The sequence below is a fragment of the Coccomyxa subellipsoidea genome (assembly GCF_000258705.1).
Source record: "Coccomyxa subellipsoidea C-169, whole genome shotgun sequence".
Lineage (NCBI taxonomy): Eukaryota > Viridiplantae > Chlorophyta > Trebouxiophyceae > Coccomyxaceae > Coccomyxa > Coccomyxa subellipsoidea.
Genome location: NW_005178041.1, coordinates 1,693,904 through 1,715,087, shown reverse-complemented (window position 1 = coordinate 1,715,087; position 21,184 = coordinate 1,693,904). Strand labels below are relative to the sequence as shown.

At 50.3% G+C, this 21,184-nt stretch overlaps 4 protein-coding genes across 4 annotated transcripts; 2 read left to right on the top strand and 2 right to left on the bottom strand.

Annotated features, from left to right (window-relative positions):
* Window positions 1-153: 153 nt before the first annotated feature.
* Window positions 154-763, bottom strand: COCSUDRAFT_59086 (hypothetical protein; the record flags this gene model as incomplete). The annotated part of the gene is made up of 3 exons (XM_005651047.1): window positions 154-318; window positions 464-586; window positions 686-763. 3 exons carry the CDS (start codon window positions 761-763, stop codon window positions 154-156), a joined length of 366 nt encoding a protein of 121 aa, XP_005651104.1.
* Window positions 764-1,118: 355 nt separating this feature from the next.
* COCSUDRAFT_59085 (hypothetical protein) lies at window positions 1,119-4,709 on the top strand (the record flags this gene model as incomplete). The annotated part of the gene is made up of 6 exons (XM_005651046.1): window positions 1,119-1,307; window positions 2,088-2,294; window positions 2,688-2,797; window positions 2,904-3,515; window positions 4,257-4,409; window positions 4,673-4,709. 6 exons carry the CDS (start codon window positions 1,119-1,121, stop codon window positions 4,707-4,709), a joined length of 1,308 nt encoding a protein of 435 aa, XP_005651103.1.
* A 1,878-nt stretch (window positions 4,710-6,587) lies between these two features.
* On the bottom strand, window positions 6,588-10,337 carry COCSUDRAFT_12098 (P-loop containing nucleoside triphosphate hydrolase protein; the record flags this gene model as incomplete). Its single annotated transcript, XM_005651045.1, has 15 exons — window positions 6,588-6,864; window positions 7,011-7,120; window positions 7,228-7,465; window positions 7,542-7,624; window positions 7,771-7,893; window positions 7,978-8,139; window positions 8,249-8,458; window positions 8,559-8,796; window positions 8,878-8,975; window positions 9,085-9,243; window positions 9,371-9,487; window positions 9,603-9,655; window positions 9,745-9,895; window positions 9,986-10,141; window positions 10,275-10,337. Coding segments are annotated over 15 exons (2,238 nt in total), but the record flags the coding sequence as incomplete, so codon positions are not given.
* A 5,238-nt stretch (window positions 10,338-15,575) lies between these two features.
* Window positions 15,576-17,085, top strand: COCSUDRAFT_32207 (ICMT-domain-containing protein; the record flags this gene model as incomplete). Its single annotated transcript, XM_005651044.1, has 6 exons — window positions 15,576-15,701; window positions 15,818-15,909; window positions 16,010-16,072; window positions 16,204-16,286; window positions 16,547-16,646; window positions 16,824-17,085. Coding segments are annotated over exons 1-6 (553 nt in total), but the record flags the coding sequence as incomplete, so codon positions are not given.
* Between the last annotated feature and the right edge of the window lie 4,099 nt (window positions 17,086-21,184).

Below are 21,184 nucleotides of genomic sequence, written 5' to 3'. Positions count from 1 at the left end.
TCTAGAATCCAGATCTGATCAGGCGCTCATGAGGTACTAGACTCTTCTGCCAGAATGCTACTCGGCGACACATTTCATAGCATCTTTGCGAGTGGTGTATTCCACCATGCATGGTTCGTGAATTGTGTGTCACAAAGCGTCTTTGCTGGCATTTCACAACTGGTCGTGAGCCCGCTTGCGAGACACATCTGGCAGCACCTGTGCAATCTGCTCTTGGAACTGCTGGACTGTGCATGCAAGGTCCATCAGGTGCTCCTCAGCCATCTGCAACGCCTGCTGAGCGTCCTGTTCAGCATCGTCTGCCTCATACTGCAGTGCCTGCAGAGACTCACATCCTCTGAGACTATCGGCAATGTCAAATACTTTGCTCAAGGAATGCACAAGCAAGTAGGTGGCCAGCATGCACAGTGTCCAGTCTCATCAACCGATCCCCTACAATATTGGACTTCAAAACCGAACCTACCTTCACATCTTGCTCTGTTTGTGCTGATGGAGCGAGGAAAAGCTGCTCAACGGATATGCTCAATCCATTCAGAGTGCCCAGGAACATTTGCTGGATGAAAGCGCTTGCTTCGTCATTTTGAGCCTGCACAGACGTGCATAAAATTCCTCAATCCTTATCAGGTATGATAGGAAAGCCTGCGTCTGTGACAATTGGCCTCTTTGCAACGAAAAAGATCGTCACCTGTTCCTGTTCACCGAGTTTCTCATCAGTGTCTGGCTCTGCTCCGCGTCCGTCCGCATCTTCTGCCCTTGGATTCATCGCAAGAAAATTTGCGGAATTCAATGCTGGACTGATACAAGAACAGAATGCTAAGAAGTGACGATTATTTTGCTAACCTTGGACTTTTGCTGGATACGCTCCTGTGAGATCGTTGGACTCACTGTCTTGGAGTTTAGTGTGAACAATTTACAGGAAAATTAAGATACAAAGTGATTAAAGACCAAACTAGTACACAGATAGCTAATGACCGAACAAAATGATGCTTGACGCATACATCCTGCGTGTAAACTTACCCCAAGCGTTGTCCTCCACAGTCGCATGCATCGTTCTGAAGCCCTGTCCAGCAGCTCTCTCGGATGCAAATTCAGAGGCAGGAGCTGATTCGAGACAGGAGATGATCGTCTTCTCCATCAAAGAGCTCAGGCGATTGCTGCATGACCCCGTCATTGTGGGCGGTGTTCACGACAGTGAGACAAAGACATCGCTGATCAGGATGATCTGCCCCAAGACTGCGGCTGTGAAGCTCTTCAAGGCCATTGCAGCCGTGAAAGCCAAGATCAAAGTGGTGCTTGACAAGAAGGCAGTACAGTTGCAGCTGGAGCATTCAGAGTTGCAAGCAGCTGTGATGAACGTCCTGCTGACCTCTCTGACAGCAGCTGGCTGGACTGCGCTCAGTACCACAACTCTCATCAGTGCGAACAGCATGCTTCCTAGCTTTGCTCGTCATATTGGTCTGCATGTAGAAGTTCAGCGCACCAAATTGGATTGCTGTTAAGCAGCACAACATTTTTTGCTGCACTGTGATAGAGATTTCGCTTGCAGGATGCCGCGCACTGCACATGCCTGAGGGCCAGCTGCATGCATGCGAACACATCAGCGTGCAGCCTCTTCCAGGAAAGGAAACCAATCAATTCATGATGAATGTGGCGCCAGGTGAGGTGACTGTAGAAGGCACTACCATGCTATATTTTTGCAGACAGTCAGTGTCATATCACTCATACGACACCGTGTGACACCTGCTGGAACAGAATGCATGTCTGACTCAGATGTGTCTGCATGCCAGGTTGGGCACGGTTCCGCCCGTTCTCTATCACTGATGTTTTGCGCGAGGAGCGCGGAATATCGACATGTGCATTGTCGGCTTGCGATCTTTCGCAGCTCAGCGCAAAATTGCTATCCATGCGGATTTCATGCACTGTTCTCCCAGATTGCAGGTAAGGCCACCTCATTTGGAGTTTGTACAGCAAACAGTAGCAAGCAGAAATTGTTCTCAAAATTTCTCTGACGTTTGCATGGCAATCAGCACTGTCACAGCAATATACACCATGTACATTGCAGGCCTGCAATCATTGTTGGCGCAAAGCTGAGCATCAGCAATGAGAAGAAGATGCGAGCAGATTGGCTGCTCAACACTGGTTTGGAGCTGCCAGATGAAGTGCCGTACTATCTTGATGTCCGTTTCTCTGAGGAAGAGGACGCCCCAATTGTGACAGTCCCAAGCTGCTGTGTATGGTCCAGCCGTGGGCTGAATGTCCAGCCAGCCACTGGAAAGACCAACATTGGACAGAAGGTACTCCAAAGCGTGGCAGGTACGTGCACAGGGTCTCTGACGTTATTACTCCAATTCTGGTGGTCAACAGAACACTGGCATGCAAATGTGCACCTTATTTGTCTTTTTTGTATTTGTGCAGGTGATCTTGCAGAAAGCCCGTTCCAGTTCTGGGCAGACAGGCAGATGACTGTACATCGTAGTGCAGACATTGAAGTGCTGCAGCAGAAGAGCTCGCCATGGCAGTCAGCAAGAGGAATGGATGTTCTGCCAGCATCTGAGCATGAACAAGCAGTGATCAGACTCGGCCCAGCCATCCCTCTACTGGAGCTGCAAAGCAATTTGTTCCCATCAGCAGCCCGGCAGTGTGTGCCCAACCCTGATCTGGCGAAACTCTTAACTGCTCTGTCACAGCCAAAGCTGCTCAGTCAGCAAAAGATCACCTCCAAGCCCGCTCCTGGACCAGCCCTCAAGAGGAGAGCCCCAGTGCAAGGCGGTGCTCAGGACACCGCTCCAGCCTCCAGGTCAGCCTTTTTGATCATGTGCTGATGTGCTTGTAAGTGGTAGAGAATGTATGCACATCCGGCAGCAAGGATGTCATTTACAATATTATTTTGCATGCTGGTGCAGGGAGGAATCCAATTTGGACCAGCTTTTGGAGAGTGCATGTGTCAGCGAATCAAGGCAGGATGCCGCAGCAGCCAGCGCGGCACCAAAGCTCTCAGCCAAGCCCACATTTGCCAAGCGCAAGCGGCCAGCCTATGCTCTGCCTGCGACAGCGCCGCTTACACAGCCAGCAAAGCTCCTGAAGGCAGATGCAGCACCCAAGCAAACCACAAAAGCTCCCCCGGTGAAAACGACGCGACCTTTGGCAAAGCGCAGCACAGTGGCAGCTTCTGCGCCCATGCCAGACAAGCCGGCTCCCCCCGCGCCGCGTATCAAGGCAAAGCAGCCGGCAGCAGCCTGCGCAGATGGTGCCCACACAGCAGCACCCTGTGCCATCAGGACCGCTCAGCAGGGCAATGCAGACGAGGCAGGAGCTGCGGCAGCTGCTGCGAAGGCGCCGAGGAATCGCACAAAGGCAGCAGATCTGGATGTGGCTGCAGTGGAGGCCAAGGTCAGGGCAAAGCATGCAGAGCAGCAGCTGGAGAAGCTGAGCATCCCAGAGATCAAGTGCTTCTTGAAGGTCAAGAAGCTGCCAGTCGGGGGGAAGAAGGGCGACCTTCTTGAGCGTCTTGTCAAGTGCCTTGCTGAGCCACTGTGAGGTGGGTGGTAGTAGGGTGCGAGCATACTGACATGAGAGCATTTGACCAATGATTGGACAGCTGCATGGAGACAAAATTCAGTGACATGGAAACTTATGTTTCTTGCACCTTTTATGGTACACCTTTTTTGGTACGTACAAGAAGTTTGATATGATGATGCATTGACAGTGTTTGTTACAGATTGGCATTCACGTCGCTGCAGCTCATGAAGGGTTCAGGCATTCTGCATGTCTCATGTATCATCAGGGGATGGAGGGGAGTCTATGATTTGGCATCTGCCGGGATCCGTTCAAGAGGAAATTAGAATGAGCATGTGATATGTGAAACCATGTTAATCATTCTTCCATGCCCTATCCAAAGGTCACCACTTACATGCACAGGGTTAATCACACAGCATATTCTTCTTATTCTGGCGCTCTCATTTGTACTTTGCATGTACAGCACACCACCGGATGCCATCAGTCTGGAACTACTGTCTGAAGACCCTCAGGTCAAGACGGACCCTCGATGTTTCCGATACAAGTCTCTACTATAGGAAGGAGAACACAGACAACATGTTCTGGTCAGCGGGCATCTCACATTCCTCGCTTTTCAGCCCCTGCTGCCTTTTTGGAAAATTGACAGGAGCTGTGCACGGTTCCTGCCTGCTGCACTTTGTCTCCTCAGCTGAGCTGCGTGTCACTGAAGTGGCGATGCATGCTGGAGTCTCTGCACTCAGGCCAGGCTCACCCCTGAACAAGGCTTTCTTTGGGAAGGCGCGGGAAGTCATCCCTTTCTCATCAGCTCTGCGCGGGACGGCCCTCTGCATGGGAGGCAGCGGCTTTGCGGGGGCAGACATCAGCTCAGCTGTCCGCGGACTCATCAGCGGCAGGTTAGGAACCAGGAGACGGTGTTTGCCCGCGTCTGTGGTGCATACGCCACTATTGCTCTTGTCAAGTCGAAGAGAGCCTGCTGTTGCTGGTGCGCCTTTATGATCTGATGTTGCAGTGCGAACACCTGTCGGCTGGGCTGCTGTTGGGCTGCGGACTGTGTGGCTGCCCTTCTGCAATGGAAGCTGTGCTGCTGCTGGCTTGCCTCGCTGGCTGGTTGCGGGTGAAGGTTTTGGGCTTGTGAAGTTCGTGGCGTTTGGCGCAGGGGTGTCTGTGACTTCACCCTGCAGGAGATGCATTAGGTCAACAGCGGACAGCCTATTGACATACAGCGAAGACTGCCACAACCACTGGGCATGCAGGAAAAATTGTAGCAGGTTACTTACCTTGCCCCCTCGATCGTCTCTGAGGAAACATAGTCCCTCCTCCACATGCGCAAGGCCGGCTGGGCTCCGTGCCAGACATCGAGAGGAAAGTGGTCGCTGTAGGAGGTGAGACAGCCCTTTGCTGGGCGTTGACATGGCAGATGGTCCCTCTGCTGTTGCAAGGAAGGTATCAATAATCGCATGTCCCATCAGCAAAAACGTGACGCTGAAGTGCAGATTGGCATATAATCGAGCCTGATCGCAGCTTGCCTGCCATCTTCCGAGCCTTTGACAGGACCAGGCCTCTGTATGTTTCTGGCCCGCTTGGATCCTCAGCAGTTGATTGTTGGTGATCCTCCTCGTCATTGTGTTTCCGCTTGCCTGGCATGACACAAAGATGTCAGTACCCCAATCAACAAAGGCATCAGAAATTGTGTCCAACGCAGGTCTCACCTTTGGCAGTAGAGGCATTGGCTCCAAACTTGAATCTGTCAAACGCAGAAGGAGTTGTTGGGGCAGGAGTCTGCGATGTCTTGCATTTGGCGGCATAGCTGTGTGGACTTGAGGTGGCTTCAAAAGTGTACACATCATCTGCCTCACTAAGGTGCCTGGCAGGTGCCTGAAATCCAGAATAGCACTGATTCAGCATTGGATTTCTGCCGTTGCACATGTGCCCTGTGAGTTTCTGTTGAGGCAATTCTCACCTTCAGAAGTTTTGCCTTGCCCCTGCTTGGCCCTACAGGAGCCTGAGGCTGAGATGCATTTCGGATACTCCTTGATTGCCGCCTTCCACTGCTGGCATTCCGCTTGATGGTACTCTGGGACCTGTCTGCTCCCTGCAACTCCAATGCCATGAGCATCTATTAGGTAGTGGAAGCGCATGTGATATGAAAGCACAGGCTACCATGGCGTGCACCCACCTGTTGCTCAACTTCAGCAGCTTGACAAGGAGGGTCATAGTTGCACAGCTCTGGCTGGTGACTCTTGTCTGCACTGGGGCATTCAAGCTGGCTGCATGCTGGGATTGCTCCTGTCTGCTGGTTCATCTGTCCTCCGCTGATGATGCACTCGCTGTCAGCAAGGGGGCCCTGGCCAGAGCTCTGCAAGGTGTTTCGTTGGGGCTGGCTGACAGTCTGCCGGAGTGCAGCAGCGGATGGTAGTGCAGAGCGAGGGATGGTGACTCTGCGGGTGACGTCCAGTCCAACGGTGTTGGAGTGAATGACAGACGCCACAATGGTGATGGCTGCCTGCATGCACATATCACAGTCTCTCCATTGAATGCAAACGCATGCACACTCATAGGAAAAGGCCCCTTCCAGACTGAGCAGCTTAGGCATGAAAATGGGAACTCACCTGACTGCTTGTGGCAGTGCCTGTGGTGATGTTCAAAGTGAGAGGAGAAGGGAAGCGCTCGAAGACGAGGCTCTCGTCTGCCAGCAAGGTATCGTCCTGGATGGTCCCGACGATGAGGTGCGCATGGTTCTCTGTCGTGAACTCTGACTTGTCACCCAGCCGCACAAGCTTGACCTCCATGCAGAGCGCTCCATTGGGACGCCGTGCTGCAGCAGAGGAGACAGAAACGCACAAACCTTAATAAGAAACCCAGGAGTAATCAGTGCAGCACGGTTTAGCTATCCATTTAAGCATGTCACAGCGTCCAGAAAGGGGTTGTGTGAGGGGCAGTGGACATTACAGATGGGCTGCAGCGTCAGTTCCACGCAGGGTGGCATGCGCTCCTGCAGCTGCTGCTTGACCTGGTTGCCTGCAGAGCACCAGACACAAGTGTTCAATGCCATGATCACGATGGGCTGAATTTCAGGATGTTCCATTCTGGCAACACAACATCAAACAATTGTGCGCACCAAAGGGGTACTTTCGCTGAGTGAGATTTTCGATCAGCCTTGGGTCAGCAGCCTCAAGGTCCCTCAGTTTTCCGAGGCCTGCAGCCACTAGCCTCTCGCTCAGAAGTTTGCCGATTCCAGGGAGCTGCCTGCACTGCTGGCTGCTGTTGTCCCACATCCTCTGTTTCAGGCACTTCTGCAGCAGGCATGCATTCGCCGTGGCAGCCAGAGCCCTCTTGTGCCGGAAGAGCCTACAGCGGATCAACAAAACATGCATTAGGAGTAAGCCCTGGAGGAAAGACCAGGTAAAAATTTCAAGCAGAAAGCACAAGAAATTCGGATCCATGCACAGCAACATCGACGGGGAGCCTGCTGTACAGGATGGACATGAGCTCACTTTGCCATGCATGCGGTGATGCGCGCCCCAACCTTGACGATCTGGTCAATCTCCTGCTTCATGCTGTAATCCAAGTTCTCTGTGGGGTGGTCAGTGAGAGCTTCATTCACCTATGCCACCAGCCATCACTTCTTTCTGGGCTCTTCTTCTGTGGTTCATCAAATGCAAGATTGACTGCCTCACATTGAAGCCTGTTCCATCATGGTAACATGCACACCAGGACGAAGATCTTCTCTGCAGCTGATTTGATGCGCTCTTTTGGCTTGGAGGGCTTGGAGGCCTCTGGAATGAAAAAGCGCATGGCAGCCTCGTTCTTGTTGATGCTGTTGAGGGATTTCTTCTCGCCTCTCCGCAGGCAGATCCCAGAGAACTCCTCGGCGTGGCTCAAGACAGAAATTAGCGTTGGCATGGATGCATGGCTCGGGACCTCCAGCAGACTGACCATAGTCGGCAACCTGAGCTTTGCACATTCCCAGATCCAGTCGGGTTGACCAAAAAGCATTAGGAAACTTGACAAAAAGCAGATATCACCTGATGTACATTTGTGCCATGAGCGTCCCAGGCTCGAGAGGGCTCATTGACATGCCTTTGTCCTCAGCTTCCCGAGCTTCTACCTGCAGGAAATCATATTCAGACTTTCAAGTCTACAATTGAAAGCTGCAGATTTTCAAGGACATGTGTCACAGAATGCCACAAGAAGCACAAAGCCTGCTATTTTGCAGACTTCAATTTAAATCAGACGCTGGGATCTTTAGCGCACCAGTCCATGCATGGCTAGCCTCCTGGTGAACTGGAATATGAACTTCTCTTGCATGACCTTTTCAAATGCCTCTTGGGAGTGTGCATGCTGTGGCAAGCCATAAGAGCTGGGATTCCGTTTAGCCTGCGGCATTGGCGGACATTGTTGCATGCAACGAACAAAAGCATGCCATGAGCGTGTCATGGTTGAGATCACTCTGCGCCATACCCGGACGTAGAGAAAGGTGCTCTTCAGCCAGCTGACTGCGCCTGCAACGTCCGTCACGTTTCTGAGGACAATTTCAGCATTCAGGTACTCTGGGAAAGTGTCCCTGAGCTGTGACTCCAAGATTTCCGTGCCAGAGAGCAAATTCTGGTACTGGGGCACCATCTGCATGCACCATAACTCCGCATTGTTGCCTTGTCATTTTCATCCATCCTTGTGCCATGGGAGATCATGAAAAGCACAGAAGCACCTCAATGCTGCCACGGTAGCATACCTCCTTCTGTGTCATAATGACAGCCACTCCCTCGGTGTCAAATTGAGGCCGGCCTGCGCGGCCAATCATCTGGAGGACAGTGCTGCGATCGTACTCCTTGTTGCCAGCAACCTCTCCCTTCTCTCTGCTCCAGCGCCTGGTGCCCTTGAGCACCACCAAGTGCGCAGGCAAGTTCACCCCTTGCGCCAATGTTGATGTTGTGCACAGGACCTGCAATGCAGCAGTAACTTCTGACCTTGTGCTCACACCTCCTTTCATCGAGCTTTAATTTGATGGCATGACATGCATGTGCCAGATGGGTTGTGCACACCATGATGGCTCGATGGAGGAAGAGATTTTCGACTGTGGCCCTGTCTTGCGGCTCAAGATTCCCATGATGGAACCCGATCCCTCCGCGCAATGCCTGCTGCAGCTGCTTGTCAATTACCCGATCTGCTGCAGCATGGAGCTGGCCCCTTTGGGCATCGTTGTGGATGTACCCTCCATGCAGCCCATTTCTGGACTTGGCCAGAATATGCATTGCTGTCTCTTCGGTCCCCTTCCTTGAACTGCAGTGGATCACAATCATAAAGACACATCCTTGGTTTCTGACACACAGCGATTGTGAGAAATTCAGAGCAGGAAGTCACCTGCAGAAGATCAGGGTTGGCTTTCCCTTACTGTGCTCGGTGATGATTCCTCTCAGGTACTCATTCAGCTGCTTCTCAAAGAGGAAGTCAGTTTTCCCCTGACCAAACCACACCAGTCCAGAGCATTTTGCAAATGTCAATTCTGCAGCAGGGGCTGGTGAGCAAATTTGGACGCATTGTTTAGGCGTTTGTTTGATGCAGGCCTACCTGTGCATAGCCCTTGACAATGGTAAGAAGCTTGACTGGCCGCGTCTCCTCCCCAAACACCAGCAAGCCCTGAGGTGGTACCTTGAGCCACTCTGCCACATCACCTGTGTTCTGGATCGTTGCAGAGATGGCAATGTAGCGAATTCCAGAGATTGGCAGCTGCAGCGCAACCGACAGCCACATGTTCTTTTTTCTGATTTTTCTTACACTTAGTCTGGTCGAAGAAGAAGCCTTGACCACAAACTTGGCAAAATGTGCTGTACGTCACAAAGAAGAAGCTCTCCACCTCACTCATGGCGCGGAGACTGCTGATCATCTTGATTCGGCTGACTACACCGGCCTCCAGTACAGCTCCGCGATTCTCATTGAGGAGGTGCACCTCATCGATGAGCAGCAGTGCCACCTGTGAACAATCAAGATTTGCTGAAAATTACAGTGAGGATGTCAGGATGCCATGTCCTCGGCAAATGAATCAATCATGCATGTCATGGCGAAGAGTGGGATCCTGTGGCCAATACCTCTCCCAAGAAACGAGCGCCTCCCTGGTCAACTTTGCGCCTTGTGATTGAATCTGCAGTCGTCACATTATGCCCTCATCTGTATGTAGCAGCCATCACAGATGACTTTGAACTTTTCATCATTAATGCTGTCTGAGTGGACGTGAGAGCTTGCCAAGCTTTTCAGGTGTGGTGCAGATGACGTCGGCAGAACTTAGGGTGCTGAAGTCCACATTGTCTGTGTCTCCTGTCAGTTCGACAATGGCCAGGTTCAGGTGTGCTCCAAAACTCTGTTGCCATGCCCTTGCTTTCTCCTGCATGGCAGTATCCATGATGTGGGCTGGACAGAATTGCCAAGACATCATTAGGAACATGTGGCCAAGTGCATAGACTTTCACTATCACCTGAACCAAGGCCTTGCTAGGAGCGAGGTAAACCGCTCTCAATGATCCTCTGCTGTAGCTGAACTGGCCCTTATCATTGATGCATGTCGACAGCAGACGAAGAAGGGCCAGCTCCAGTATCACTGTTTTACCAGAACCGGTTGGCGCAGCTATCACCTGGGGAATAAGTGGAGGTACTTCATCTGTTGGTCATCCGAAATGCAACCATTGTCGCCCTGGTATTGCAAGGTACCACAACCTGACTGGGAAGCTGATAATTAATCTATTCATTATGTGAAGAGCACCCTACCATGTTCACATCCGTATCGAAGGCCACAGGAAAAGCCTCAGACTGAACAGCATTGAAGTACCTGCAGCAGGACACTGTCAGAAGCCAGGAGCCTCTCAGAACCACATTATATTCAGCAGGGGGTCGAAGTTGCCTTGAACTATGTGCCAAAACCTGAAAGTGCTAGAAAAAATAGGCTGGAAAGGCTCTGGAAGTTCCTGGACGGATCTTATGCAGTCTCTGTGCCCATTGATGTGTGGAGGATCCCTGCGTAAGCAGTTGTCTCTACAAAAGCATTTTCGCAGAATAGAGGCGTGTACAAATACGTTTAGATAAAAACCACCAGCATACCTTGCATAACCGTGATGATCGGGGTGCTGCGGCCACACCATCGGGCAAACACAACGTAGCGATTACAGGCTTGGTGACAAGAAGTGCCTTCACGAGTGAAGAGATTTCAGTTGTAAGAATGAAAGACAAACCATTGCTGCGTACTGTCCTGAATTCTGCTAGCGCTTCATCATCCCCCCAAATTTTGCATGTGAGCTGTGGAGTCCAAGGAGGGAGAGCTTGTTTATCGACCCCAGATGCATGCAGGGGTGATTATAGGGCCCCTGTGCTGAAATCTCTCATACAGTACTCAAAAAGTGATCGTAATTGACATGAGGAGTGCACAATAATGCTGATGTGCATCGCACTGTCCTTATGCATGCGCATGGAGCAATGATTGTACTGTGCACACATATCCGATGAGTCTTGCCAACATGATTATCAGAATAGCATGGTTATCAGTGTGGCAATCGCTCCATGCTATGTAGAAATGATTCAACATGACGCCACAGAGATTCTTCAGAACCAGCCAGATCATGCACACCCTTCTCAATCACTGCTGAAATATTTTGGTGACCTAAATTTGCAGCAAGTGCTTGGGCTATTCTTTCTCCCAAAATGTCGTGCTTGGTATGTGGAGGCATAAACTCGTCCGATCCAGATATCAACACCAGAGCTGGCACAGACTCGCAGTGGCCCAGGCGCTCCTGCATACCATTAAAATAACTATGATGCGGATGGACATGGCTGCATCTGTTGATCACTGGACAATGTTATACTGTCAAACTGGCAACAAAGAAACATGCCATGCATCACTGTGGAATCCTTGGGAAATGAGGTGACCAACCTTGAGCTCATCATCAGAGTAGTCGCTGCTGAACATGTCATCATCCCCTCCCCTCTCAGCCAAGCTGAGAAATCGCCGGGCGCACACAGGCGCGCCATTTCCTCCCTCATGATCCCTGAACAGTATTTCTTCTCCTTTGCCAGCATCCATCATAGCTCTTGCAGTCTCCAGGAGTGCAGGTGTTGTCTCCCTGGTGGCCAGCCATTCTCGATCGCTCACCTGCTCCATATTGTGGATGTAGTGAGTCCCAGCCATAGACAGTACCTTGCCACTCTATCAGTTGCCCTCACAGACAAAGTGACAAAGTGACAGCTGCAGCTGCCATGTCATCTGAGTGACAAGCATCAATTAGATGGATGGCTTACAGGAGCTTGGAGAATGATTCCCAACAAGAAGCGATGCTCTTCAGGGCCCAACCTCTCCACACACCTCACCGCATCTTGGCACCCTGTGGAATGACCCATCAAGACAACACCCTGCAGTGCAGCAAAGCGAGATGTTCCTATTTTGTTTGTGTTCTCACGACAGTGCTCTCAGGGTGTTTTCAAAGGTCACAGCATGATACCTGAGATGCATGCTGGAGCCTCAGGCTTGTGACTAGAGAATGTATCTCTTCGGCATCTTTGTCGAGGCTCGAGACACCATAGCCTGCGTATGATGATGTTAAAAGTGGCTGCACAAAGCACCAGCCCTTCCTCTGGAGGTCCTCTGCGAGCGGAATGCTGTACCTAGTTTGTGCACATTTGAGTCAGCTGGGATACAACGTTTCTATGCTTGGTAGTACTCAATGGCATGCACTTTGATAGCGGGCAAGGAGTACAAACAGAATGTAACGGTCCACATCACACCCAGGATCAAGTAGGCCGTCTGTGAGACCTCCAACTAGTACAAAATGCTTGGAGCCATGAAGCTTTCCTAGCGAAACATTTCTAAGTTTAGATGAGAACCGTAGGTATTGACATAAAAGAACGTATCGAGATTAGAAAGGGACGCAGTGAAAGAGGAGCCAAGCTCACCAGCACTGAAGGCAACTTTGTTGCTATATCTGAACAGTGTTCCGTTGATTTGAGTGGTCATTTGTAGAGCCATATTGTTCAATAGATGCAAAATTTCTACCGGATCACAGCCACATGAAATGTTGCATCTGGCAACAAAGGAAAGATCCTCCGGGTTGGGCACAGGGAAATAGCGTGGTCGTTTTCGAACGATCTGGGAACTCGAAGTCGATAAGATACTGTTTAGAGGTGTTTCTTCCTATAAAATATGGTTGAGGAGAACTACTCGCAAGAGTCTCTGCCCAACATGCCCGGCCGAATCTGCCCAAATTGCCCAGAGGCTCGAGACATTCCTGAATGCTTTTTTGCCTGCAGTATAGTCTCCAATTCTTGATGTAAGTCATCTAATTGTTCGGTCTGTTGCGTATTGTCGTTATGCAGCTATTATCTCATATCAGTACCGGTGATCGAGTATCCTTCAGAACATCCACTTCCTTCGTAAGTCGCAAGAAACCTCAGAGGATCTGTGCAGGCATCGGAGAAGATTTCAAAAGAGCATTAGAATCCCTCGCCTTTGAGAATTGGGCTCCGAGGAGCTCTCGAGCTTGGAGACTGCCCCCGCAGCAACAGACAAAACGTGAGTCGTGGCACACCTAGAATAGGACATCAACAGGATTTGCAAATCAGACAACCAAAACGAGCAAACTAAGGGCGTTATGCTTTATAATGCCTTTTCATTTGTCCATCTGCTCCTCTCACTAATACGGCTTTCCTACTTTTGTTTCCAGGCTCTCCTGAACCAGCAGAGGGGTCTATCGACGAGGCATCAATTTCAAGCCTTAATACGCGCATAAGCCAAGCAGGTCCGGTGCAGCTCGCTGCTGGCGAGGAAGAGCCCAGCAGTGGGGCTGCAAATATTGAGGACAGTCAGCTTGCAGAGAGCTTCAACCAGCGCCTCAAAGAGTTGTCCGGCCCAAGTGATAAAGCTTTCACTGGGGTTTTGACAGGTACTCTACCCTTTGGGATAATGGACAGCTTGACAGGCAAAGTATGCGATCTAAGAACGCAGTGTTCTGGAACCAGTGGTAACACAACCGGATAGAGCGCTCATGACTTCACAAGAGTCTGATGAAATCTTTGGGCTGCTATCTGCAGGGCAATTTCTTCGGGACGCCATCATCAATAAGTATGGCAAATGCTATGATTTATCAATAGTGCGGAGGCAGATTCCAGGTGGGCAAATTTGCATGTCATGGCAACGATGTGTGTGGTTTGCAGCTGATCTTGAGTTCCTGCTCAGACATCCTCTTCCTTTATTCCTCAGGGAAAACACTTGTCGCCTTGAATGTCATGTGGACACATGTGGAGCAGCAGTCTTTCCCTATGAGTGAGGAGGAATACGATGACAAACTTGAAACAATTGCCACCTACATCAGGTACGCCTGCGCATATGAAAGCAAGTTTCAATATCTCAGGCTGTTCTTTTGTTGTCATTTGGTATGATGCAGATCCACACTGGGTTTGAAATTACACATGATCAATGCTAATTGTATGCTGGTGGGAGCAGTGCTTGGGGTCAGACGCAGACAGTAGTGGATTTCTTTCAGCAGCCCGCTAAATCACAGCGTGGTTTGCCGTCGCGACCTGTGGTGGGGTGTGCTGTCAGCATCCGCTTGGACCTGTCACCAGCAGTCATCGAGGAATGGTTTGGTCAGTGAATCAGATATACAATCGCATATAACTGTGTGGGAGTCTTGCTTTGAAAGTTGGGAGTTGCGAGGGTAAATGGACACAGGAGACTTTTAATTCTTTCAGACTCACTGCACTGGGATTAGACCTAGTGGCAGGATCAAGATTTTTTTGCGGAGGACTTGGCTACATGAGGACTCTGGTGATTGAAAATTTGTAGCTATTGTATGGTTGCGTGAGGCAGAGAGGAGCACCAGTTCTAGAAGTTTGGAATGGTGCTTTGTACTTGCGTGTGGCACAGCGCTACTAGCTGTGTCACACACAGTGGGCGGAAATCGAGATCTACTAAGTAGGTGGGAGGTAATTTAGTAGTTTGGGTTGTAGATGGGTCGCACGTGCGGGAATGACGTGCCACGTGACTCGGTCGGGGGACTCGAAATGGGCAGCGGAAGTCGAGGCAGATCCGTGACATGTAGATGTATGTAAAGTGAAGAAGGTGCGGAACAAGAAACCATGGCGTTCGCAAGGTCGGTCATGCCAAAGCCGGTGAGGCTGGGAAATTTCACGCAGTACTGGGAGCCGGGAGCGCAACCTGACAAGGTCCGGCAGCTGTATCAGGCGAATGTGGAGAGCCAGACGCCCTGGATCGTGCCATCCAGTGTCTAGTTGATTCACTTTCAAAGAGAGGAAGTTCCAGGGATTGTCTTTGGATGGTGATCTCTGTTGGCCCAAATGATGGGGTTGGGCTTTGTCTGAGGGTGCTACTCTTCTGAGAAGAGTCTTCTCAGGCTGAGAATCTCAAGCGAACATTATTGCATGCCCGGAAGCTTTCCCTGATGTGCGAACTAATTGTTGGCACTACTGATCAGCACTGCAAGCCTTGCCAGTGATAAGTTGCAGTTAAAGGCCCGGGTCCAGTGTTCTTGTCAAGGGTCCCCTATATGGACCCTTGCTTTTAAATTTTGATCAACTGGAGCTTGAAAACATCCATTTGGAATAAGTATTCTTCGTAGATCTAGAGAGATGCCATGGTGTTGAATGTTGCATGCAAGCTGCGGCAGTGCCACATACGGCAGGCTCATGCATGCTCATCATAAGGAGTCTGATTGTGACTGCACTCCCCACGGTGGGCCGCACCGGCCTGGACCTGGCAGGCTGGGTCACCGTGGTGAACGTGATCATATATTTTGCGCAGTATATAGTTGCGCAACCACTATGCATATGAGGCAACCACTGGCATTGACGTCAATTGACAGTGGGCAAATGCCGATGGACTCCGGGAGAGATCATAATAAATTTCTCATGTTTTCATCTCGCTTCTTTCGCATGCGTCCATTTCAGGGGCTGCGAAGGTTCTGGATCCAGGGAGGAAGCTTCCTTCAGGGTGGATCTGACGTCACTGGCATCACTTGGCAGAGAACGCATGTCCTTGCGAAGAAGAAAGACGATCAATTAGTTTGGGATTCCTGGAAGATTGTAATGTGTAAATGTTACCACTTGCAGTATTTTTGTTCGCTCTTATTTTTTTCCATGTGTCCGAATTCACACTTGCGGTCTGCTACATGAGACAGGATCTGTCGAGACGATGTGAGTGTCTCTACACCCGTATGTTTTCTTGTAGTATCAAGCAAAGTTGCACATCCATTCATGACGTCTTCACAGGATTCGATGGTCTTCTGACAACTGGGGACCATGGTGTTCAGCATGGCTCTTGAGCAAGCCCTACTGCCTTGCAATGTCGGCAGCTGTACTAGAATACTTCGCAGAAGTGAAGGTAATAGCCCTGCAGAACCAGGTGAGACGAGCTAGTCGACAGCTCTTGGGCCCTGCTGCTAAGTACTCTTAATCTTCTTGGAGTGCTAGGCTGCAGCTGATGTCGTTGCCTTGTCATGCAGTGGGTAAGCTCTTGTGGATTGGTGATGATCATCCTGGGAGAAATTATCCGTAAAACTGCTATGGTGGGATCCCTGGAGCCACTCCTCTTGATGGCCCTCTGTCAAGACTTTGCTCACAAGGGAGACATTGAGCACCTGCTGCGCGATTGCTTGTCATCATGCTTGTCAGTGTCTCATGAGAGCCAGGTGTGCAGGTGACAGCCAAGCACAACTTCACTCACACGCTCCAGAGCGAGCGACGAGACAACCATGTACTTGTCAAGCATGGCATCTACAGGCACGCAGGCTGCTTGAAGCTGAGCACTGATCTTCGTGCTTAAAGATCAACAAGCAAAGCCACAGGAGCTCTGCTCTCTTCGCTTCATGTGCAGAGTATTCAACACAACTTGTTCTTGTCAAGAGCTGACCAGTAAAAACTGCGCTGCAAGGGCCCCTGCAATGCCAGGCTCAGCGAGGGCTTGGGATGTGTGCGTACAAATGCAGCATTCCTGAAGGGTCATGGACTGCCAACAATTAATTGTGAAATAGAATGTTCAGGTACTACAGACATCCAGGCTACTTTGGCTGGTATTTGTGGATGCTGGGAACCCAGCTGCTGCTGACAAACCCCGTTTGCACCACTGTCTTCGCGTTTGTGGTGCGCTATAGATGTAGACCCCAGGCACTTGTTTCATTTTTGCAAGATCTGACAACGACTCTGTCCACCATTGCACATTGCAACTCCTCCGTTGAGTGTTCATTGTGAGATCACAGGATTCCATCTCTGAGCCTGAGTGAAGACATGTATATGAAGTGAAGCAATGTTTTGCAACAGGCATGGCATTTCTTCCAGCAGCGCATCGCTTTTGAAGAGGAGCAGCTCCACTCTTTCTTTGGGCAGGAGTATGCCGAGTATGCTGATAAGGTACCCACAAGGATCCCTTTTTTAGAGTGAGTACCGCGTACATACATATTTTAAAGGAAATTATTGGGTCCTGAAGACATCTCTGCAGAATACAAGCTTTCTACTGGATTTTGTAAGTACCCATGGGTATGGCCAGCGGAAATTGCCGTGCATGAGATCGCCCCATCCGTGCAAATGCCTTTAATTACAGTCACTTGTAAGTTGCTGAAGCGCATACTCTTGATGAAATGAGCCTCGTGAATTTGTATTGTGTCGCACAATTCGGTGGTACCCTAGCACCGTGATATGAGTCAGGACAGCACCTTTTGGAGCGATCAAAGCATGCTATTCACAAATTGCATGCAGCATATACTGAGCACCGTGCACGTGCCCACGGGTCTTGCTTGGATCTGGCGAGTCCAATAAGGGGTAGGATTATGGCAGCCTTCAACTGCAGCTTGTCTGCAGGACGCACCTTGCCTCTTGGCAGGAAAAGCGTGTGATAATAATAATATGCAGCATATCATCAGCCCTCTCTGGACTCTCTCATAGGCCCTGACGCATGATGGTTGTCAAAAGACATCAGTAACCTCTTGCACAAGTACTTCATGACCCATCTGGGTACTCACGGACGAAGGGGACCCAACTTATAATAGTGACATCATCAACAGAAAACGCAACCCAATCTGTCAACTTTGCAAAGCACAGCACAACCACAGTGGTGCACGAAGAGATTCAAAAGGCACCATGCCCTTGCCTTGATGTGTGACACCGGTGGTACCTCAATCTACTGAATTACTGATGCAAACACGCATCCCAGTAAACGTCCACAGCAGGAGGAGTCCTATTCTAGGAATAGCAAAACATGAATGCAGGAAAATAGATATCTTTGTCAGCTGCATGCGCAAATCTTGCTTCAAGCCCCTCGCCCTGCCCAACATCAGCATGCATGTATACCTGGGCCTTTGCAACTGTCGCGACGTGCATCTCAGAAAGAATTTGCGCTAGACTTCCTGGAAATCCCTGGCATATTCCTCCCATGTCTTTTCGCTTGGCCGCTTCCTCCCTGCAATAATTTCGACTCAATAATTAGGTGTTATTCTTTCTCCAAAACTTCGAGAGACCAACAATCAACACAATCTCCACATATCCTGCATACCTGGTGAGCACTCTGCCTCACGCGCAAACATTCTTGCGACAAACCCTCTCCTCGGCCAGACATCTTCCCTTTGACCTTGTAGATCTGATGCAGCTTCTGAGCGCGTCTCCTGAGAACTGGGCTCTGCTGAACAAGGAGGCACGCCGTCAGAGGCCCTTCCTTGCCTTCATGCTATAGCTTCGAGGACTGTAAAGGTGACTATTTTGGCAGTGTGGACCGCAGGGCAGCCTTGTCGTGTGCAGGCAGCTTAAAGCTTGGTTCCCACCATTTGCAACCTGGTGTTTCAGATCCTCCGCATAATGCATAAACTCCTCAATTGCGTCGCCAATATTTGCGTCCAGGGCACCTCCGCGCTGAGAGCTCGATGGCACCCTAGTCACACCCAGAGGATGGTGAAGCCAATGTTTTAGGGCAGGTGTCAACAGGTAACGTGACAGAAGATGTGAGCCTCACCTGAAGAATCGTTCTGGATCCTTCAAATCGGCATCGCTGCCCTTGAAATTTGGCTCTGTCAGTTCTTCACTGGTGGATTCAATCTCCTCAAAGCCCCTGGATATGGCGGAGGAGGAGCACATCAGAAGCTGCTCTCGATCACATAATGATGGAGTGATAAAAACAATGAGAATCATACCGGCCGCAATCACGCAATTTCCTTATGAGCCGTTCACAGCGACGCTGGTTGATGCCCTCCTGGTCCTTCTGAACTCTGCATACTGTGCTGGCCAGGCTGTAATACTTGCACTGCACCTCGGAGGACGGACTTTCGTAGCACTGTGCCATGGGCAAGCTCTTTTGCCACCAGGGCGTTACCGGAGGCTGTGACTCTGACATATCTTCCGTGGATTTCTAACTGCCTTGACTCGTCTTGCTGGTTTGTCCTGAGGACTCCTGCCTGCAATCGCGTGCGCTGTCGCTATGCAAACTTAATATGGCCGCACTCAGAGATAACCCGTCCTCGTATCCGAGAATATAGTGTGCAGGTGCTGGACATTGCAGGGTCGAAGCCCGTATACGTATATGGCCCGTAATCTTTTGCACCAGCTGCATGCAGGCAACACTCTGCTGAGATAAAGCCTAGAAGTTCCAGTCTGGGCCAAGTTGTGCACCGCAAACATTCCTGTGATTACTTACCAGGCTTCTCGTTAGGAAGGTAGCCCTGCCTCTAAGTAGATGTACACGTGACAATGGCAATAGAAAGGCAATTCTCAAGTTGTTCTTCGGGGTCCCGCCTCCCGAATCCAAGTTAGCACTCGGGACAATTGACAGAGAGCGTCATATTGCCATACGATGATTGGCTAGTGTTCACTTTGCTAGACAGGGAAACATCGGAATGTACCAGCAAGGTCACACTGTTTCTGACAATTTTCAGCAGTGGAATGCGTCAGCTATGGAACGCGTGGGGACGCCCCATGCGATGCCTCCATGGCAGCACTTCCAGGTCAGTTGAGTATGGCAGGCATCCAGTGGTTCTTGGACAGAGGGCAAAGCCATTTGACGAATCATGAGCACAACCTCTTTTTCCGATTTCTATATTGTAGGGAGCACCTCGTGCGGGACTCAATTTGCAGTCATTCGGCGATTACCCTCGCCCCACTCTGGAACTGCAGGTGCTTCTGCACTTCCCCATTTCTTCGTTATATGAGTATCTGATGAGTGGCATTTAATGTTTAATTCAGTCGCATATGGCTCATACTCGCCATTGTTCTTGGGACAGGAAGGAGTCAACTTGCAGTACGAGCACTTTGCGGCGCCCAGCTCGTTTTACCAGGCGCTTGACCATCGTCCAGAGAGTTCAATGGGAACCCCTTTCCCTGGAAGTATGAACTTAGGCCATTTCCATGCAAAGGAGCTGTTGCCTGGTCCCAGCCATGTGGGTGAAGGATCCCAAGACCCCCCGCACATACTCCCTGTATTTGGGCGGAGGTCATCAGCTTTGGATGATCCAGCAGTGGACAGCATCAGAACCGGCAGGTAGGCTGACTTTCCCAACTGAAAACATTTGTTCCATGCATAAGTGAAGCGATTTACTACCAACCTGATTTATGCTGATGGTGTGCAGGTTGGATACATCAGAGCTGCGTCAAGCCAAGAGTGCCAAAGAGAGCAATACAGTGACTCAATCAAACGGGGCAAAAGTTGTTTTTGTGGTTGAGGACGAGAGTGAGGTCAGCGATCAGCAGCTGATCAGCGGTGAGTGCCTGTCACAAAGCAATATGTGCATGCAGCATTGATGATCGTCCAATCGCTTCAGGCTCGATCATCTGTAAGACATGATTGAGCATGTGCAGGAGAGCACCTGATGCATCAAACGCCTGAAGTAACAGTCTCACAGACAGCACCAGAATGGACGCCGCGCCCTCTGCAAGTGAGAGCATGTGGCAAGTCCATCAAGCCAGCTGATGGCAACCTCCTCAGATGGGTGTTTGGAAAGGATTATCCCGCGACTTGGGACCAAATGTGATTTTGATTATTGGCACCATACGCAGCAATGCACCATCTGACAGCCTTGGAGGCATTACGGTGCGTCACCCTTCTGTTCATCTAAAACTCCTTGATGATCTGTTCTGCTATGTGATGGCATTCGATTCCATATTTTGGCCAACAATTTGTGAATGTTTCTTCAGGGCAACACTTTTACCGCAGACTTGCATTACAAGAGCCCACTTGAGAAATGCTGCAAGAGGGCATCGAATATTGCACGGATGTCGTCATGGTGCATCTGTGTGTAAGGCTTCCTTCAGACGCTGGGGCAAGTTGAGCTGCGCATCTCACTACATCTGCTAGGAGAGATCCACATTACAGTGAGTCGTGTCTGTCGCAAAGGTGTGCATGTTGTCTGTTGATTTTCTGGCCTCGTGCAATGAGAACCTTGTGCTTTGGCAGTATGACAGCTGACCGAGTGAAAGGACCTGGGGCTATATTAGACTAGCTTATTAGTGATATAATTCACGAATGCTCAGTGCAGCTAGTTGATGCCAAACCGGGATAGAAGAGGGCCTCTTCAATTGTCTGAGTCACTGGTATTCTCAGGTTGTACTGCTGCAATAATTTCTATGTCAGTTCTGAATGAGTTATAGCTATAGGATGGCTCTCACACCTGCTTTGCAGCAACACTGGTATGGCCATCAGGGCA